Below are 22,551 nucleotides of genomic sequence, written 5' to 3'. Positions count from 1 at the left end.
CCTCCAGCAAACTGCAGATTAAGGCAAATTGATTAAAACACCAGTCTTAACCACTCTTGTGTGTGATTTGTAGCTATTAGTGAATTAATAAGAGCAATAGCATAGTACTAAAAACATCATTACTGCAATGATTCTTAATGGTATAAAAAGATTTTCCAGTCTTGTAAATCATAATATACCATCATTAAAAACACTGCTTACATACCTTCTTCATGTTGGCTGCATATCTGCATAATGGTATAGCTTATTGTAGTGTCCGGGTCCATGGCATCTATAGGCTAGCCATGTGTGGGAGGATGGCACTGTGTCTTGGGACGTTCCATGGCACATTGTCCTATAACCTCCATTGAAGAACCCAGAACACCCCATTGACTATCTCCATTGTATAATAATGCCAGGTGATATAAATGCAGCTGTTCCACAGCCAGACAGAGACCCAAGTGGGCCCACTGCAAGAAAAGTTCCTCGGCCTCATGGTCTCCTATAGTCCAATATAAAGCGCCTCCTTTATAGCGCTATAGCAATCCCTCCCATAATTTGAAGCATGGAATCTATTAGCTCATTACCTTCTATGCCGGAACTTTTTTGCTATAGGATGACAGTTGCCCCCCTTACCTACGAGCCCCTATGCAGCAGTACAGGTGTCACATACTGTATCCACCACTGGTGATTCGGACCGTCTTAGTTGACCCGACTTCTATAGATTGTAGTAAGAAATCTTAAATACTTGTTAATATAATCATAGGTTGGGCAAAACAGTCAAACGAGCTGGGAGAGAACAAAAAAAAGAAAAAAAAAATTACCTCTAGCACCCTCTCCGCAGTGTCGGAGGTCTCGGAGTCTACCTTAACCAATCTGCCATCTGGCAAGTAAACTTTAAGGATCACTTTTATGGACGGTATCCTAAAGGTTTCCTGAAAGAAAAAAAAAAACACAGGTATTTTTTTAGTTTAGATAACCTTTTCACCATCTTCACAAGGTTATAAAGGGAAGGGACTTGTTATTTCTATAGCGCCAAACTTATTCAGCAATTTATTTATTACCCCCCAGCAAGCTGGGTACTCATTTTATCGACCATGGAAAGATGGAAGGCTGAGTCAACCTTGAGCCTGCTACCTGAACCAGCGGGGATTGAACCCGCAACCTAAGCGAGAGCTTACGACTGTATACTGCTGCCTTGCACCACAAACATGTCTAAAATCAGTAACTAAGAAACTGTAAATAAAAGTCTGGTTCACACAGCAGTTCGGTACATAACCCCAGCACTGTATATACACAGTTATGTAGTTAGCAGCAAGTGCCAAATACTAAGACTGACACTTTACTGCAGGAGCCGCAGATAAAGGGCCATAATGAGTGCATGCGTAAAACACTGCGTGTGCAACATAACGTTTTACCGCTGTGTGAGCCGGCGGTGAGCAGGCATATCGCTGTCATGCACAGTTTGCCGTTTTTTTCCAACAATTTCCCGTTCTGTCGCTTAGCAGCATTGCATATAAACCCCACACATATGCAATGCAATTGTGTATATGGAGCGTTTATTATGTGCCCTTAGAGTATAATAGGGCTCTATTGTGTATAATACGTGGTAAAATAAAACATGCGGCGTTCTTTTTTACGTGCCTATTATACGCAATAAAAACGCTCTCTGAATTGTTCTTAATTCTATATATTAAAAGGGGCAATTAGGATTTTTAGTGCAGGTACAAGCACCGCACTGTCAGGCCGGCTTCACACGACTGGGTTGGATTCCACATGCAGGATCCCGCAGCGGATCCCGGCTCTGAAGGGCTGTGGGTCGGATAGCCTCCATTGACTTCAATAGAGGCTGTCTGCATGGAGTCTGCAGCAAAATTTTTCCTCCACTCGCGGAATATTGAATTTGTGCCTGCGAGTGTGAGCAAAAAAAATTAAGAGAGAGTACATTCCTTGCAATGCATGCGATATGCTGCGGATTCCGCAATAGGAATCAGTTTGTGTGAAGCCGGCCTCAATGGGAGAGGACAGAAAAATAGCCATTATACAGACTGTCCAGTAATGAAAGAAAATAATGTACATATCAAGGCATTAGAAAGTCCCATGGAACGCTAGTGGGTAAAAGCCCTAAATGAAGTACAGTTTGTGTCTCAGGGGTATCAAAAAAAAAAAAAAGTGGAGGCAATGGGAACCAAGATCAGCAGTGATCTCAGTGGTGAGCCCCCCACCAATCAGAAAGTTATCCCCCATCCACAGGATAGGGAATAACTTGCAATCCTAGTACAAAACCTTTAAGATGCCTGACACATGCTTACCAACTGCAATTTCTTGAAACATTTGAAGAGAATGTCACTTCTGGAAAGAACAGGATTTGTAACAACTGCAAAACAGAATAAAGTCAATTGGTGAACTTGACAGTTTGTGTATCTCCAATTCAGTTTAATGGACAATCGATTTGGAATGAGAACTGAGCACCAGTTCCTAATATTTCATATGTAGAAGTGTTAAAGCCCTTTTAGATGGGATGAGTGTCAGGCAAACAATGCCGGACATTCGTCCCCACACATACTGTTTCCTGTGCCCCTGCAGGGGAGCTAGTATTGTTAGCTCTCAGCGGGGAGGCTGCAGATTTCTCTCCTCTCGCTCCCCCGCCCCTCTCCATTGACATAACACAGCAGCCATTCAGTACTGAATGGCCGATATTTACACTGAACGATCAGCTCATCGTTTTAGTGTAAAAAGCAGCCGTTCAGTAGTGAATGGCCGCTGTGTTATGTCAATGAAGGGGGGAGGGGGAGTGAGAGGACAGAAATCTCCTGCACTGCCCCCCTGCTGGCCGCTCCGTGTACTAGCCAGCTCTGCTAGCTGTCATGCAGGAGCACGGGAGCACGGAGACACAGGGACGAGTGTTGGGCATCGTTTGTACATTATTCATCCCGTGTAAACACAGCTTTAGTTAAATCGATGGTTAATAAATAATGCTATATATGCATAAGCACAATCTGTGGAGATCATTTGGAATATTTTTAGTGCAGAGACACAGACTCAAGCAAGACCAAATTCACACAGATGTGCCATTTGCAGAAAAAATAAAAAATAAATACAATTTGGAGAGCAGACATACACCACCCACACACTGCCCGATGTTCACAGGGCCCCACACACTGCAGGTTCTATTTCTGAAAACAGATCAAGAGAATACGATGCAAGTTTTTCCAACACGGACTTGTGGTCCGTGTGCAAAATTGCATGTGTAAATTGGCCCAACTGGCTATCACGGTTCTGAGTACTGTTCGAGTTTAGTCAATGGAAGACTCGGACTGCACACAGATCGAAAATATGTCCATATGAGTAAGCCCTAAGTGACATTACCTTCTTGCAAGTACTGCTCCAGCATTAGTCTCCTGTCTTCAGCCATAGATTTAGTCATTGCCAGATAATGTTTTGGCGGAAATGCAGGTAGCTCATTACCAAAAATATCATGCATCTGCAATTTATAAAGTCAACCACATCTGTTATACAGAAAATAAGCTAAAAAAATGTATATTTAATTAAAAACAATCTAGCACATACATGTGTTAAATAACTGCAATATGGGGGGAATTTCTTTATTCAGGGGACAAGTGCAGGAAAAAGAATTGTGGGGGCTTTAGCCATAATTAACAGGTTGAAAATAACCTACATTTTCCACCCATCAATCAATCTGCTCATACCATTTTCCTTTCCAAACATTTTGAATTAGGAGCCCCGATCAGGATGTTTGTCAAGGCCAGTTTTTTGTTTGTTTGCTTTATGTCTGGCCCTGATGTGACTGGAATAGTACTGCCAATCTATTCTATTGAAATGAGGGTTGGGGCCCATTACTCTCAGACAATGGAGGAGGTTTCTTCTGCAGGACACTCACTGATATGAGCACCTGAGACTCCCACTGATCGAAACTCATGATATCAAAAGTTTTATGACAGGGCAGTTACTCCGACTGGAGCCCTCACTGCCATAAAGATGCATTACAAAATCAATTAGCCCAGAATTTTCTGAAGTACTATGCTTCCATTTTCTTGTTTAGTCATAGGAGTTCCCACAGAGGACGGATTCGGCATGCAGGTTTTCTACTCCTAGAGAGGAGCGAGTATACTCGCTAAGGCACATTACTCGAGCGAGTAGTGCCTTAGCTGAGTATCTCCCCGCTTGTCTCTAAAGATTCGGGGAGCGGCGGGGAGGAACGGAGGGAAGATCTCTCTTTCCCTCTCTCCCCCCTGCAACTCACCTGTCACCGGCGCCGACCCCGAATCTTTACAGACGAGCGGGGTGATACTCGGCTAAGGCACTACTCGCTCGAGTAATGTGCCTTAGCGAGTATACTCGCTCATCTCTAATAGAAGTAGAAAACCTGCATGCCGAATTCGTCCTCTGTGGGAAACAAAGTGTTCAGTGGATCCTACGGAGTAGAGTGGGATCAGTCTGGCTCCCATCATGCTCTCCTGCGTTTTTCTGGACTAGACAGTGCAGCCTGCTACACTATTTTACCTGCATTTTTAGCTGGAGGCACCAAATGTAACCCCCAATGTAGATGTGAGCATAGCCCAACGTGATTGTAACAGGTTTATTTGAGGACAATCCCTGCAATACCCTGTATCTTATTTTTGTGCCCCGACAGACATGTGTCTACATTCCAGAACTTTGTGCTCACATATCAAAAAGGTTTAAAATGCTTGTAAAAATAACAGAAACCTGTATTATCAGTTCATCATTGTGTACAGAAACCTGTGTACTTCTAAAACAAGTCTTGTAGTGCGAGTGAAGATGCTGCTGGACAGAGTTGAGTGGGGGCCCAGGGGTAGGTGAATCATCAGGACATTTGACATCCCACCCAGTACAGCTTCTGAAACTAGGTCAGATGGGCCATATGGAGAAGGACTGAGCAGTGTAGAAGCAATTTCTATAGCTGCGAGATTGTAAACGCTCATAGCTACAGCAGCATGTTATTAGTCTCTCTGCTTCACTCTTAGGCCTTAGTCACACGGGCGTAAATACGCGCGTATATACGCGCATAAAAACCCACGGGCGTAAATACTCGCGTATATACGCGCGTAAAAACGCGCCTACAAAAGATAGAACATATTGGTGGCAATGGACATGGTCACGCTTTTTTTTACGCGCGTATTTACGCCCGTGTGACTAAGGCCTTAGGGAGGTCTCACACAAGCTAATTTTAATTGCAGAATCCACATTCGCCATCCACAGTAAAACACAGGCGTTGATCGTGATGTATTTTCGAATTCCATGGAGAGGAAAACAAATTGCAGAATGCTATATTTTAGTGCAGATTCGGTGTGGATGGGTCCCATTGAAGTCAATGGATGCGAGTGTTCCGTCACCCATACACAATTAACATTGCGTATGAGTGGCAGAAACGCTTGCAACTTCAAAAGGAAAATAGATAGAAAAGCCAGAATGCTGGCTAGAGGGGAGAGAAAGATCTTTCTTCGGCGCGGACTATACATTGTGCATAGCCTACATCTATGCGGAAAACCGATCATATCCACGATCTTCCGCAATCACTCATTATCGCAGGTCTTCTGCTGCGGAAATCAGCACGCAGAATGCAACCCGTTTGTGGCATCTTTCTACTCTCTGTAGACTTCTATAGGCAGCATGAGACAGCAGCAAGTGCACACACACTTGAAGTATCTTGGTGTTTGCTACTAGAGATAGATATCACATGAAACAGGTAGTGGATAGCCTCTTAGAAGAAATTGAAACCCTAAGTGGCCAGTGCTGTAGTGATTTCTCAGCACGAAAATATTAAACAATAAAGCAATTTGCACTTTTGCTAATTATCACAGGCTTGTTCAAAGTGTGGTGCACATTTAAGTGAGCCTTAGTTAACTCTTGCAAGGACTGATGGCCTGTACCAGAATACACGAACTTGCAACCAGTGGTGATTGCACATCAAAGCGATCCTTTGAGCGATCATCGTTACAGCTAAACGCGCAGCCATCGTGCACTGCTAGCTGATCCTTAAATTCAGGCCAACCTACAAATGGTAGTTCACTCTTATCAGCAGTTCTCCGCAGGTAGTGCTGATAGCATTGTTTCCCGTTGAAGAACAAAGGAACTGAAAGCAGATAAGAACCTATTAACTGAAGTCAGCTAAAGGCTTCATTTGCATGCTAATAAGCTATTAAGTAGCTACTTAATAGTTTATGCAAAATGATTGCTCAAAGCTGTCACTCAAACTGTCTTTGAGTGATCATGGCTCTGTGTAAATGGGCCTTAATTGGGTAGTTTCTATCAATCAATGGATCAAAACCTGCACCGATCCAGCCCTTCTGCTGCTGCTTTACATTTGGCAAATTGTAGGACGCCCATTTATACCCAGTGATGCTGCGGTAGACGAACATTGATTTTAAGGTCCATGTCAAAGATGTGATCAGCAATAATATAACAATTTATTCATTGGCTGCATGCATTTACACCTAACAATTATCATGCAAATCACTCAATCTAACAATTATTTGCATGATAATCATACCGTGTAAAAGGGCCTTAAGGGCAAACACAAACTCAGGTTAAGGTGCGCCTCAGCCAAGAGGGATGCAATAGTGGCATGACTTGACCAAGTATGGACATTGGTGTAGTTGAATCACGATTGACAGGCAACTAGGTTGTGTCATGTGTAGAGATGAGCGAACGTACTCGTTTCGAGTATTTACTCGATCGAGCACCGCGATTTTCGAGTACCTCAGTACTCGGGTGAAAAGATTCTGGGGGCGCCGGGGGGCGGGGGGGGGGGGGGGAAGCGTGGCGGAGCAGCGGGAAACAGGGGGGAGCCCTCTCTCTCTCCCTCTCCCCCCCCCCACTCCCCGCTGCAATCCCCCACTCACCCACGGCGCCCCCCGAATCTTTTCGCCCGAGTACGGAAGTACTCGAAAAATCGCGGTACTCGGGTGAAAAAGGGGCGTGGCCGAGTACGCTCGCTCATCTCTAGTCATGTGTGTTTAGAAGCATAAAAAAGCGCAGTTGGATGGACCCGTGCATATCTACAAGTACTAGAGTGGTCACAGAAAATTATATCGGACGTGCCCCAAATTTAGTTGCCTAGCGTATGATATACTATCACTATATAACCAATGGTTGGAAGCCCGTGTATTCTGGTACAGGCCGCAAGTATATATTCAGTCCACCACCCCCAAATGATGCACAGATAATTTACACATAATCAGGGGGAACGTGGAATATATCAAAACTAGTCTAAAAGAAGAAGAAAAAAAAAAAAAAAGAGTATTGTCCATGGCATCCAGTCAGGTTGCTAAATAACTGATGACCCATCCTTAGCATAGGTCATCAATAGCTAATCAGTGAGGGTCCGCCACTAGGACCCCCACTGATCCGTTGTTCACTGGGCCACCATCACTGTGCATTGAGCGGGAGCAGACAGCTCCATACATTGTCTAGTGGCCCAGCAGGATATTGCAGGCACAGCTCCCTTGCAGATCAGCTAGTGATGACCTATCCTGAGGATACGTCATCAATTATTATTTAGAGCTGAAGAACCACTATAATTTTTTAGAGGCCTCTGAAAAATGAGAAGTGGAATCCGATTAGTTGTCAAGGGTAACAACTCCACTTTTCCTTTGTACCAGTTTTTATGCATCGCCCTGTTTCAATGCTTTTGGTTATAAAGCTTATTATTCACGCAGAGAGTGCCTACCTGTTCATCCCAGAAATGGAGATCTCTGTATCGCACTTTGAAAAGAATGAAGCCCTCCAGGTACACAGAATAAAGCTGAAAACAGAGTATCACAATATTAGGTGCACTGCTATTAGTATAGAAGACGTTCAGTAGTAGAGTCACAGCGCCAGGTACTTGCCACACCCTCCTACAATGCCAAAATGTCACCAGATCTACCCTTCTATTTCTCTAGATCAGAATCCTTGTCTCCCCCACTCAGGGGCAACACATCCTACAAACACTGCGAATCTGTGTTATAGCAATTTTCAGACCGCAGGGAAAAAAAAAACCAGACAGAGAATAAGTTAAAATAAAAGTAAGCCACACTCACCATTCAGATTCCTTCACCCCCCCCCCTCCCAACAGTTGGGTTCAGGAGCCTTAGGCGGGCTGCACACGGGCATATATGCATTGCAGAATCCAGAGCAGGTGACCGCCTTCGGATTCTGCCGCAAATACCTTCCATAACATGCTATGAAAAAGCGCTTTTTCCTGCACACGAGCGAAAATCAATTTCTATTTTCTGCTCGAGGAGGAAAAAAAAAAAAAAAAAAATCGCGACATGCTCTATTTTAATGCAAGGTCCGCACAGACAGCTTCCACTAAAGTCAATTGAAGCTGTCCAACCCGCAGCCTGTCCGCAATTAACGTTGCAGACAGGTAATGGATTCCACGTCATCACCTAGCAATGGCGCGGAAATATCTGTACTGCGCATGCTGTCCGGACCATACGCAGCACAGATAAGAAGAAAAGAAGACAGGTCATGGGCTGGGCACAGGGTCGAATTCCGCTGCAGGATCCCGCATATGGAATCCGACCTGGTCGTTGCCACTGGCCTGCTGGTCATGTGCCATTCATTCACATAATCACTCAGCTGTAGAAGTGATGCTGCCATGAACAACATATGACCACTGAAGCCAGAAATTGGTGGGTGGTCACATGAACAGAGCGTGACCACTGCATCAGGGACTGGGTCTCCTTAAGCTGCACTGGCGACCTCAGATTGGAGAGTATTTGCTTGTTTGTTGGTTTTTGTATTTTTTATCTATTGCTTGCACATACTATTTTTGTACTACACGAAAACCCTCTTCAGCGCCATGCAAAAAAAACGTACACTTCTCAGTTATCCCTTTTACGAAAAAGGTCCGTTTTAAAATGTGGTCAGGAGGAACTCTGGATTGCTGGATGGGCTATTGATATACATTACATTTAAAATACTGTGGAATTAAATCCCGTACCACATATCAATACCCACGCGGGTTTTATGCAGATTTTCTCCACAGTGAGTGGATGAGGAGATTTTCAAAATCTCATCCACTTTGCTGCTACAGCTACGTGAATTCCGCAGCAAATCCACCCCTTGTAGTAACAGTGACCCTCTATATTGGTGGTCCCAGAAGTAATCGTGATCCCCTATATTGGCGCTTAATTCATAAAGCCCTCCGCAGAACCATGCCACCCTACATTACGTCCCTCATCTCAATCCATCACCCAGCCCATACCCTCTGTTCATGTAATCAGACTAAGTGCCCCTTTAATTCGAACTTCTATTCCTGCCTCCTACACTTCTCCAGAGCAGCACCGGTCCTCTGGAATGCACTACCCCAAACTATCTAAGCAATCCCTGGACTTCAGGCGTACTCTAAAAAAGCACCTCTTCAGGGAGGCATACGATATCTCCCAAACCAAATTCCTGTTTACTCTGGCTGATAACATGCGACCTGTCCTACCGACTGCAGCTCCTGCTAGCTGCAATCAACCGCCCCCCTGCAGTCATACCAATTTATGTCTGACCATTGTCTATGTGTATAGTATCCCTCACTCTCCACCTCGCCATACTGTGGACATCTCCAGCCCCTTTACCTTCTGTATCACCCCATTACTTGTAGTATGTAAGCTCGTTGGAGCAGGACCCTCACCCCTATTGTCTTAATCAACTGATTATTACATGTAACAGTGGTTTTGTTTCTGTTCCCCCTGTCTTGTAAGCGCTGCGGAATATGTTGGCGCTATATAAATGTTGCAGACGACAATTATATAGCGCCAACATATTCCGTCGTTGTCATCATCCCCCTATATTGGTGGCCCACTGTGGGGCTGAAGGGAATCCCTGCTGTGGCTGTCAGCAGCGTGGCAGGGGATCGCTGAGTTCTCCTATTGCTTTCGATGGGGCCAGTGCTGCTGCCACCGACCCCATTGAAGACAATGGGCAATATCGCAGAAAGATAGAGCATGCTGCGATGCGTTTCTTGCATAGCATCATGGCGCCATGCAGGTAAACATCGCTAACGTAATGACTCCATTCAAATTAATGTGGTTCTGATTTGTGCGCACAAATCTCGCACAATTTTCTCACCAGTGTGAAGGCCCCCTAAGGTTGGTTTCATACGGGCGAGAAAGTCACGCAAGATTTGTGCATTGCAAGATGCACAAATCTGAACCAAATTTATTTGAATGGGCTCATTCACGTTAGCGATGTTTTCCTGCGTGAGGCGGTGATGCGGGAAAACCATTGCAGCATGTCCTATCTAGTTGTACATTATTCCTGCAATCTCGCCCATTGTTTTCAATAGGGATGGTGGCAGCAGCGCTAGCTCCATTGAAAGCAATGGGAGAACTCTGGACAGGCTGTTCTGAGCAAACGACTGTCCAGGACCCGCGGTCGGCATAGCAATGCGGATCACATGACCGGAGCCAGCTCATGTGATCCGCGTTGCTATGCCACCCCAAGGTCCTGGACGTTGCTCAGTACAGCCTGTTGGGACACCACTACAGCAAGGAGTATAGTGGGGACCTAGACCCTCTGGCAGAGCCCCTGACAATCGCTCGAGCAGACCTAAAGGCTCCCTGGAGCACAGTTTGGGAAACCCCAACATAAGCCAATTGAAGGTCTTCCAGGCACTAAATGTAGACCATTTGCAATTGGAGCCAAACTACTCTTATTTTCTTCTCTGTGACATTGCTCACAGGCCACTGATACACTTTATAGAGGCTGGATCCAGCACTACTCCGCTCAGGTCGAGCAGGTTTCCTCAGCACACCATGTGGCTTTGGTCACACACTGCCCTAATATAACCCTAATCCCTTATTAGCATGTGGCAACAGTACATATTACAGTATAGGTTCTTATACATGGAACTACAAGCCTTGTACACATAAGACAGTCAGTCTGCTCTGCCCCCTTCCACTAGCATTTGGTACAACACACTTATGTGTTAAGGCCCATTTAGATGGGACAAATGTCGGGCAAACGATGCCCGACACTTGTCCCCACATACACTCGCTCCCGTGCTATTGCATGGGAGCTAGTATAGCTGGATCGCTCACAGAGCAGCCAGCAGGGGGGCTGGGGGAGATTTCACTCCTTGCTCTCCCCTGCCCCTCTTCATTGACTTAACATAGCAGACGTTCAGTACTGAACAGCTACTATTTACACTGAGCCCAACATTCATCCTGTCTAAATGGGCCTTTAAACTCAAGTTAACATCATCACCTCTTCCTGGTAGCTAGCAGCCAAGAAACAGACACCACCTGACATCTTGGACCTTAAGGTGCACAGGCATTGCAGGATGCCCATACAGCACAATATTATATAATGTAGCACATTAACCCTTTCATGCCCAGGGGTCAATGAAGCACCTGCGCCCAGGTCACATTCTGCAGTTCTGGTATCCTCACTTTCAAATAAAAAAATAATTTTGATTTTTCAGGCGACATATCTACATGACGATTTTTTTTTTGTCGGACAAGTTGTATTTTTCACTGGTACCATTTAGCATATCATATAATGTACTGGAAAATTTAAAAAAAATTCTAAGTAAAGCAAAGTGAGAAAAATCCAACAAGTGAACCATTTTAGGAGCTTTATTTTTACGATATTCATAGTGCAATAATAGTGATCGGCTATTATTCTGTGGGTCAGTATGAATACAGCGACACCAAATTTACATTTTTTTAATAGTAAGACTTAGAAATTTAAAAATAAATAAATAAAAATTTCTGTCTCCATCTTTTGGCACCCATACTTTTATTTTTCCGTCACTAGGACTGTGTGACAGCATGTTTTTTGTGGGCTGATCTGTAGTTTGTATTGGTACTATTTTGGGAAATATACAACTTTTTGATAGCTTTTTATTCATTTTTTTTCTTGGAGACAGACCTTTACAGATGCAGCGATATTTTTAAGTTGGATTTTTTTTTTTTTAAATTAGTCCCAATAGAGAACCTAAACTTGTGATCATTTGATCGCATATATAGTATAATGTAATACTCTGGTATTGCATTATACTACATTTTAAACAAGCTTCCTATTAAAAAGGCATGCCACAGGTACATCTTTGATAGGCAAACTATTATAGCAGCACAGGGGACTTTCAGAAGTCCCCGAGATGCCATGACACCCAGACGGTGACCTCATAATATTAATTGCAGCAGGGCTATTCGGGACATCCATGTCTTGAAAGGGAGATTTAAATGCCCCTGTCAGAACTGATATTCGTCGTGTATGGGGTTGGGCTGTCTCCCATGCCAACTCCATACACAGCATTTGCAGTGGATAGCTATATGCGTGCTAACTGCACGGAGTATGTGCAATTAGGATGTGTATAGCATATGTGCACCATGAAGGGGTCAAGTACACTACAGCATCAGAAAAAATATGTACCAATTGAAATGTCTAATTAGTCTAATGAGTTACAGATGTATTTTTATTTCAGTGCAATTATGTTTCATGCATCTCCTAGCATATTTTGCGCATCCCCATTGACTGCTATGGGGACTTTTGGTGCACATGCTGCATTTTTTATTTGCATGACCGAAATATGCAGGAAAAATACGTGCATGTGAACGAAGCCATTTTAATCAACGGGCTCTATTCACTATATATTGCGCACGCAAATACACCCATATGAATCTGGTCTTAAAGCTCACAACGATCAGCAATACATCAGTTTTCATAATTGTACACCAAAATATATCACAAAGTACCAAGGATACAAAACAACGTTTGTCATACTGGAAACCCTTTTGCCTACTGATTAGGAATGTGGTGACCGCAGGGAACCAGAGCGCCAATAATGATAGGTTTCCTCATTCCAGTGTTCCAGCCAAAAATGTGAGAGGAGAACAAACAGTGAGCTACAGGTGGATCTGGTCCTACCACTTGGAAGAGAAACTGCCCAGACACTGTTTTTTTAAAGTTCCCATCAGATACCTGAACCCCTCCCCCCCACCCCGTCCTACTAAATTACTTATTACGCCGATTACAATAAAGTGGTAGGCTCTATCATACTAAATCAATTAGATAGATTATAAAATTAAAGGCGATATACCAGAATTAAACTTTTATCACCTATCAATAGGATGGGTGATAAAAGTCTAATGGGTGGGGATCTAACTACTGAGACCCCCACCAATCCCTAGAATGGGGGACCTGTGTCCTACTTTTCTCATCACTGTGGAGATGCTTTTCCCACCCGCAGTGATGTCACACTGAATCTAACGATGCCTGTGCAGTCGCCATTCTATTAATTTCAAAGAAGTAGACAATTGCTTCTACTCTGCCATCACTGGCAGTCCCGTTGAAATTGAATGGAGCGGCATCTTGCATACGTAGCCATTGTCAGGAGCTCTAGGTCCCCGCTCTACTCACTGCTGTATTTGTGTCTGGACATTCTGTGCTGGGAAAAAGCAACGTCCAGGACCTGGTATCGGCATAGCAACACGGATCACGTGAGCCAGCTCCAGTCATGGGATCTGCGTTGCTATGCCTCCTGCAGTTCTGGACGTTCACTTGCTCAGAACAGCATGTCCAGACACTGCTACAGCAGTGAGTAGAGCGGGGACCAGTGTCTCCTTCACACTGGCGTGGGCGATATTCCATCGCGGCCCATTACTGCCCTCAGAATCCATCTGAAACCCCTTGAATGTTAGGGGTTTTCATGTGAAAACAGCCTCGCATTCGTGCAGGGCTGAAGGATTTTCCCACCATGGCTGTCAAAGCCGCTGCAGGGGGTCGCGGAGTTCACCCATTGTTTTCAATAGGTCTGGCACTGCTGCCACCAGTCCCATTGGAAACAATCTCGCAGGAAGATAAAACATGCTGCAATTAGTTTCCTGCACGATTTTCTCTCCAGTGTGAAGGCAGACAGTTAGGCTGGGTTCACACAGGGCGGATTCCCGTCGGAAATCTCGCGGTTTGGCCGCAGCAAGAACCGCGAGATTTCCGCCGGGAGAACCGCCGCGGTTTAAGCCGCGGCGGCTTTGAAGCGGTCCGGCCGCATGCTTTTCCGTTGCGGCCGTCTCTCCCATAGAGGAGAGCGCAGCCGTAACATAAATAAACAAAAAACCGACTGTAAACAGACATGCTCAATCTTTTGAAACCGTGGCTGCGGCCGCCGCAGCCGCGGTTTCCACCGGATTTACCGCAGCGGATTCCCGTGTGGACGAGGTTTCTGAGAAACCTCGTCCACATGGCTGGCTAATCCCGAGATTAGCGGCCGCGGGCGGTTTTGCCGTGGGCGGATCTGCTGCGGCAGAACCGCAGCAAATCCGCCCTGTGTGAATGCAGCCTTACATTTGTGATATTTTCCTGCATGGCACTGCCATGCTATACAGGAAACACATCACAGCATGTCAAAAACAATGGGAGAAACTCTGCAATCCTCTGCCACAGCTGTGATAGCTGCAGCGGGGGATTCCTTCAGCCCCGCAGTGGACCACCAATATAGGGGGGGGGGGCACTATTACTACTGGGGCCGCTAATATAGGGGGCTGGTCGCTATTATTACTCTGACCACCAATAGACCACCAATATAAGGGGGAGGGGGTCGCTATTACTACTGGGCCCACCAATATAGGGGGGAGGGGTCGCTATTACTACTGGGGCCACCAATATAGGGGGAAGGGGTCGCTATTACTACTGGGGCCACCAATATAGGGGGAAGGGGTCGCTATTACTACTGGGGCCACCAATATAGGGGGAAGGGGTCGCTATTACTACTGGGGCCACCAACATAGGGGGAGGGGTCGCTATTACTACTGGGGCCACCAATATAGGGGGTGGGGTTGCTATTACTACTGGGGCCACCAAGAGTTGTGAACTTCTGTCATCATAACTTTGAAGATGCCTGACATTGTATGTACATGTCATGCGTTACTTGGATGGTACTGCCTCATGCTAGATTACTCTATTATGTCATCGCACGTGTTTAAATGCGGTGGATCGCTCACGTCAGGATCAATTCCCACAACATCTACAGAGCATAGTTGGTACATATGCTGGGGCAACCTCCAAGTATATACACCGTTACACCCATAGACGTTCTTGGTTACTTCACCCTATAGGGTGACAGGCAGGGGAGTACTCCCTTCATAAATACCCCCAACTGTGTGCCTGTAGCCAAACAGAACATTTTTTAATGCCATTTTGACTAGTACGGACCTGCAGCTGTAATACATCAGCCTTACACATACTGATATTTTCTACACATAAATTGACCACCGCAGGTTTTGAAATCTGCAGCATGCCAGAAAAAATAAATTACATGGGACCTGCCCATCTTTTGTACAACAGAGAGCCCCATAGAGGTCTATTGGAGGTGCACAAACACGCACATCTGCACAGCGCATACCCACGATCACCAGCACCTTGTTAGGCAAATTAGTTTTTTAAGTCAGGACGGGGTGACTCCCTCACTCATGCGAATGAGTGGTGCCTGTGCATATACGCAGTCGCAAACGTCAAATACACGAATTCACTGCGCAAAATAAATAGTGCAGGAGCAAGTGTATTACGTTACACCCTCATCTGTCAAAGCCCTGAAAGGAATTACGGGGTTAAAAGAAGTTCATTAGGTAACTGCTTAAACTGCAATTCCGTAAGGCGGGGTTCCCAGCATGTCTTCAGCATCCATGGAGCGCAAAAGCCTATGGGTGGCTGAGTGCTCACATGCAGAATGAGCGACACATGACCCCCTTTTATATAAGAGAATTTCACTCAACATCTAAGAATCACCAGATCAACCTATAAATATGAAATCAGTTCAGACAGGTGTGAAAAACAAGAAGCAATGATACTTCACCACGTAACGGCCGCCCAGAGTGTCCGCCAGCTCCTCTGTCACTGGGATGCTGATGTGCATGGTTAATGCGGAGACGTAGCAGAGCTCAGCTCACGGTTGTAGTGTGAGCACTTGTGCTGCTGGATCTCCCTGTGTGGGCGGCCGGTGTCTGCATATAGAGGCGGCCACACCTGTGGCCACACACTGCTGCTTACACACCTGGCCAGGTGAGCAGGACTGGCCGCAGGCCCCCTCAGGCTGGGGTCACATGGGACGGAATCCCGGTGGAATTCTCGTGGAATGACAGCACCAAAATTCTACGGGAGAACCGCAGCCGGGTTTTGGAGCGGTTCTGCCTCCTGCTACGGCTTTCTCTCCCCATAGAGAGGAGCGAGACCGCAGTGGGAAAAAAAAGAATTACCATGCCGTAGAACTGAATTCCGCGCCGCATGTCCGTATCCGCCCGGCTTTTTCACAAGGATTGGCCGCCCTGTGTGGACAAGATTTTTGCAAAAATCTCGTCCACATGGCTGCCTAATCCCAGGATTAGGAGTCGCGGTTGGAATTGCTGCATGGAAATTCCGCAGCAATTCCATCCCGTGTGAACCTAGCCTCATGCTTTGGTATTCCTATACACCTTTAAGGCTATGTTCACACGGCCGGATTTGCTGCATTCGCCAACCTGTGATGTCTCTGCAGATGCGAGGCGTTTTTGTGTTAAAACTGCTTAGCATCACTTAGGGGAAGTAGCGATCCTTAGCCGTGGCAGAGGATCGCAGAGTGTTTCCCATTGTTGTCAATGTGTACACCTCGCACTCATGTACACCTCGCACATCGTGGGATTCTGTGCCACTCCCATTGAAAACAATGGGCGATGCAATGTGAGGCATTCCCAGGGAATGCGCAAAGATAGGACGTGCCACGATTTTTTTCCTGCACCACGATGCCATGCAGAAAAGAAAAAAAAACGCTCATGTATATTACATCATTCAAAAGAATATTTTTGCAAGATTTGTGCGTCTCACAAAGCTCCAATCTCGTGCGATTTTCTCGGCCGTGTGAAAAGAGCCTAAGGGGAGCGTCACACGCATGTATTTGTGCGCTCAGTACGCAGTGAAAAACCGTATTGATTTCAATGGGTTTATTCGCAAAAGCGTATTTTGCATTTTGTTCACTCCAAAGAAATACGCAGCATGCTCCATCTTTCTGCGCATTCATGCAGGGAATGATCACATACTGAACTAATTGCCCGTTTCTGTGAATGGCAGTATGGTTGCGTGTTTTTTGGTGCACACAAACAGGAAAACACGCGCAAAGCTTTCTGTTTCCTATTCTTTTTTTTAAAAACCCATTTAAATCGATGAGTAAAAAAAATGAAATGTTTAATTCTGTTTTAACAGAACAGCGAGACAGAAACCCCTGAGGCCGCCTTCACACGGGTGAGAAAACCGTGCGAGTTTGTGCATTGTGAAACACGCAAATCTTGCATCAATATGAACCCCATTCTTCTGCATGGCGTCATACACATCAGCGATGTGATGCTATGCAGGAAACAAATTGCGGCATGTTCTGTCTTTCTGCGTGATCTCGCATTGTAGCGCCCATTGTTTCCAACGGGGCCGCCGGCAGCATTGCACCACGTAAAAACAATGCATAAAACTCTGCTATCCTCCGCCGTGGCTGTTCGCTTCTTTCCCAAAGTAATGTGAGCCAGTCTTAACCCTTTCCAGTCCAATTTGTATCCTGGTTTTCCTAGGAGGCTTACTCTTTTTCTGCTGTTATACAACGGTGCTATCTGCTGGCTAAAGCCAGTACTGCATGAGGTGACACGTTGGATAGGCTCCGACAGCAGAGAGGCTGGCAATATACAGTAAGAGAACCCTGACGGATGTCTTCCAACATCGGAGCTGTACAGCCTTAAATCATAATGTCTTCAGATGTCAGACAGTGGATTGGTAAGGGTTAACATAAACCGCCTCGCATCCGTGGGGAATTCACATGGTGGCAAGTGCGATATCATACCCTGATCAACGGCCCGATATCGGGCTCGCCCATGTGACGTTAGCCTAACACAGGTGTAAACGGTCTACAAAATCATCGCTACAATGTGAAGCCCATGGTTTCCAATGGGTTCTTTCACATGAGCGATGTTGTGTAGCGAGATTTTGTAGCCCGTGCGGATGCAGCCTAATTATTAACACAAACTCATTTGCCCTGCTCGTTACGGAGTGAATAGAACCCATTTATTTCACTGGGCTCGGTCACATGTGCATTTTTTTTTTGTGCGCATTTGGGCGCACAAAAAGACCAGAAACAGCAGCATATCTATTTTTATGCGTATTGCGACGAAAATAGCACATATTAAACTAAAGTTAGAATGGCTATTCAAGCCATATAACGGCCGGCTGTCTGCTGCTCCCTGCGTTGTATGCAGCGTGACCCCCTCCCCCTCCCTTTTTCATTTAAGCTGCTATAGACTTCTATGGCAGCTTTCTGCGTAACACGTGCAAGGCTTATCTTTTCTCGCACATAGGATTTGCAAATGAGAAATACACTCGTGACAACGAACCCGTTGTAATCAATGGCTTTGCTTCATCGCGTTTTACGTGCATAAGTTTCACGCCTGCACAAACACGTTCGTCTGTTTAAGCCCTGAAATAGCCTTTAAATCCTTGGAAAGAGTGTGCGCAAAATTCCAGTAATGTGCGCTGACATGTGGGCAATAGAGATGAGCGAACGTACTCGTTAAGGGCGATTTCGCAATCGAGCACCGCGATTTTCGAGTACTTCACTACTCGGGTGAAAAGTACTCGGGTGCGCTGTGGGTGAGCGGGGGGTTGCAGCAGCGAGTGGGGGGGAGAGGGAGAGAGAGAGGGCTCCCCCCTGTTCCCCGCTGCTACCCCCCACTCTCCTCTGCAACCCCCCGCCCCACAGCGCACCCGAGTACTTTTCACCCGAGTAGTGAAGTACTCGAAAATCGCGGTGCTCGATTGCGAAATCGCCCTTACCGAGTACGTTTGCTCATCTCTAGTGGGCAACTGTACCACCTCATTAGTGCACAAATAGGCTGTGGCGAGCGTTTTTGTACATGGCAATGTGTGAAGCCGCACTAAAGGCTTCTTCACACTGACGTATTTGTGTGTGTTCTAAGTACAGAGAATAGAACCCATTGATTTCGATGGGTTCGTTCTCATAAGCGTGCATTTCGCGTGAGCAATTATAAAGTAGGACCAGCTCTATTTTTCTTTTCTTTTGCGCAGCAAAAGTCCCATAGAAGTCTACAGGAAGTGTGCAAATACACAAGGGGATGCGTGAAACACAGTGCTAAACTGCAAAAAAAAGGCACACATCTTGACCTTGTTAGGCTTAAATAGCCATTAAATCCACATAAGGGGTGTCTCACACGCGTGCGACCTGACCCTGCCTGTGCCAGTAATATGCGCTTAAACGTGCGCAAATCTACCTCCTTAAACCTCATTTATGCGACAATTCGCTGCACTGCGCTGAATGTTTTTGCACATAGCCCGTGTGAAGCCGCCCTAAAAGCTCTTTCACTTGAGTGTATTTTAATATGTTTTTGCTCGTGGTTAAATCCTGCATGCAAAGCGCGTACATTTGAACCCATTGATTGCAATGGATTTACTCTCATTTCACTTTTACGAGCGCGTTTCTCATGGGCGCAAAAAAAATAAGACCTGCTCTATTTTGTGCGCATTTGCGCACCAGGAAGTCGCTTTGATGTCTATGGGAGTTGTGCAGACGTGCACATATGTACACACTTGTGCACTAGCTTTGCCTTCGCCAATACGCACAGCATTAGCGCAGTCATGCGCACAAAGTACCCACAAACAAGTTGTGCAGATGCAAGTGTATTTTGCAATACACTCGTGTGAAGTTGCCTTAAGTGTGCATTCACGTGGACGTATGCGTATTTCGGCCCGTGAAAATTGCGACCACCATTGGATTCCAATGCATTTGCTGAGCAGAGTTGTGCCTACGGCCATGTGAATCTGCGCTACTGCAGCGAATATGCAGGTTTCCTGCGTATCTACGCACACCTATTGATTGCAATGGGCTATTATTACGGGACGTAATACGCACCAAGATAGGACGTGCTACGGATTTTTCATGCAACTAAAATTCGCATGTATGCGCAGCTGTGAATGAGCCCATTGAGATCAGTGGGTTCTATTTACGGAGTATTACGCTAATAATATGTTGCATATTTACGCGCATGAGAAAGAACCTTTTGGGCTTCTTCAGATCAGCGTAAGCGCAGAAACTATGATTTTTTGCGCTCTTAGGGTTTATTCAGACGACCGTATGCATTTGGTTTCATCATTCAGACACGGATCCGCATGCAGAACTTGTCCTGTCAAACAGACACGGATTTTAGAGGCGGGATTAACATGGACGGTGCATTCCGCCGTGTGAACATTACCTTACAGTGCAAGCAGAATCCGCAGCAGAACTGTTAAATGACACGATTTGTTAATTAGCAGCATGTCAATCGTTTAGTTGCGGATTTTCCTCTCTGCAATGCAAAGGATGAAATTCGCAGGAAATCAACTCCACAATCCAAACTATTTAAGGGCAAAAACAGATTGGCGCATGCGCTAATACGCTCGCCACTAAGGAACGTATGAGCGTGTCAACCAGGGTTTATTACTTCGACTATTCAAACTCAATGCTATTGTTTGTGTGTTTGAAAAAATAAAGCCGTAAGATCGGTCCTGCTAGAATAACTGCATGCGAGAAAGATAGGGCACGTCCTACCTTTTCTCACGCGTAGTATTAATGTGCGAGAATCACCCTTGGTTTGCAAAGCCGCAAAATGGGACAAACGCGCCCATCTGTTTAAGCCCTCATACTGATTTTTTTTCGGCAGTGGATCCAACCCCTCTGCTCATACACTGCTCCCAATCCTGTGTAAGGCCTCCTTTACACAAGCGTATTTGTATTTGCGCACGCATTATCGTAGCATTTTTGCGGAATGGACTACGTTTTTTGTGTGTGCGCATCGGCATACTTTACTGTACTTTGTGCAGCCACATGGCATGTTCATTTGTGCACAGCAAAGACACTTCGATTGAAATGGCGAATTAGTCCGAGTTCCAGATGTGTTCTTTTTCCTGCGCGATTATGCAGCGTTTCACGCATCTCCTAGAGTGTAGCACACACATTTGCGCATCCCCATTGACTTCTATATAGCATTTGCTGCTCCGAAATGTGCAGGAAAAAAATATGCACAGGTTAAAGAAACCATTGAAATCAATGTGTTCTATTCACTGCGTATTGTGTGCACAAATACACCCGTGTGAAGAAGCCCTAAAGCATACATAAAGTGCAGAGCTGTGTATGAGAGGGGGGGGGGGGGGGGGCTGTCATGCAGAGCTGAGTGTGTATGGTGTCCATATAGTGCAGAGTTGTGTATGAGGGGGGCTGTCATGCAGAGCTGAGAGTGTGTGGTGTCCATACAGTGCAGAGCTGAGAGTGTGTGGTGTCCATACAGTGCAGAGCTGAGAGTGTGTGGTGTCCATACAGTGCAGAGCTGAGTGTGTGTGTGTGGTGTCCATACAGTGCAGATGTAGTGGCCCAGAACACCTATTCCTGGCCCCTCCATAATCGTCATACATGACATGTCTTTTGTGTGGATGCACTGTACAAAATGTCTTGTCTCTTGTTATTGCACAGCTGCAGCAGATGAAGGGTTAATGTCTGCATGTGGTTGGGATATGTCTGCAAATGTATCAATTTATGTCCTGTCATGTGGTATGCTAGAGACCTAAGGCCTCATGTCCACGGCTAAAATAATATTTAAAATCCCCAGCGTGATCCGCGCCCCATAGGGATGCATTGGACTTAAATACCTGCGGATGTCATTTTCCCCTGAGGCGCGGATTGCGCGTGCGGGAAAAAAAACGCACCATGCTCCATTTTAGTGCGGGTCTCCAGCAGGCTTCTATTGAAGCCTATGGAAGCTGTCCGGACCCGCGGCACACCCGCAGCTGAATTCCTGCTCTCCAGTGCAGGAGGGCAGGAGTTTAAAAAAAAAAACACAGAGTGAACGGCGCATGCGCGCGGCACACTGCCGCCGTGCCGAGCACATCCGCCGGGCCGAAGAAAGAAGATCCGGCCACGACGGAGGGAAGATCCCCAGCGTTCGGACAGGTAAGTAATTCTTTTTAGGCCTCATGTCCGCAGGAAAGGAGGGACCTGCTGCGGGATTCTGTATGAATAATCCGCCGTTGGCCTGATTTTCCCCGTGGACATGGGGCCTAAAGCTGCCTGTCCACGGACGTTGCGATATCCCGCGGTGGATCTCCGCCACTCGGGAGCAGGAGCCAGCAAACAGATCTCCGCGGTGACCCTTTCTGACAGATAGGCTGACCACGGAGAATTGCGGCAATTCACAGCACGCTGCGATTTGCCGCCCGCGAGCAGAGAATTGCTATGATTCTCCGCTCATGGACAGGGGGGCTGCGCTTTCCATAGCAACCCTATGGAAAGCGTGCACTGCGTTCCCTGCGGCTGGATTATCGCCACAGGGAACGCAATGCAAAAACGCCAGTGGACAGGCGTATACACCCTATAAGTATGAGTGTTGGAGAGCGGGGTTATTGTTGTTCCATCCTTCTGGGTGCCTGAGAGTGCCGGCCACATGGGGGTACCTTCAACCCTCATGTGGTGAGAAATGGAAGAAAAAGAAAGGTTTCCTGAAGTTCCTGATGCCAGGAGCCATTAGAGAGGAGGGGGGGGGGGGGGGGTGAGTGAGAGGA

General features: G+C 46.1%; 1 protein-coding gene across 3 annotated transcripts in view; it reads right to left on the bottom strand.

Annotated features, from left to right (window-relative positions):
• The window catches only part of LOC136591276 (sorting nexin-31-like), a 129,683-nt gene that overhangs the window by 34,128 nt on the left and 73,004 nt on the right, over nt 1-22,551 (bottom strand). The window contains exons 1-5 of one of the 3 annotated variants that reach the window (XM_066588490.1): nt 15,794-15,903; nt 7,691-7,765; nt 3,349-3,463; nt 2,292-2,356; nt 804-914 (exon numbers count right to left, since the gene is read on the bottom strand). In XM_066588490.1, the coding sequence (XP_066444587.1) occupies nt 804-914; nt 2,292-2,356; nt 3,349-3,463; nt 7,691-7,765; nt 15,794-15,853 (426 nt within the window). In that variant the 5' untranslated portion in view covers nt 15,854-15,903. Of the gene's footprint in view, nt 1-803; nt 915-2,291; nt 2,357-3,348; nt 3,464-7,690; nt 7,766-15,793; nt 15,904-22,551 lie in introns of those variants that run through there. The other 2 variants (XM_066588491.1, XM_066588492.1) reach the window with 2 other exon arrangements.

Source organism: Eleutherodactylus coqui, unplaced genomic scaffold (assembly GCF_035609145.1).
Source record: "Eleutherodactylus coqui strain aEleCoq1 unplaced genomic scaffold, aEleCoq1.hap1 HAP1_SCAFFOLD_28, whole genome shotgun sequence".
NCBI lineage: Eukaryota > Metazoa > Chordata > Amphibia > Anura > Eleutherodactylidae > Eleutherodactylus > Eleutherodactylus coqui.
The sequence above is the reverse complement of the archived record's forward strand: the minus strand, read 5'-3'. Positions and strand labels throughout refer to the sequence as shown.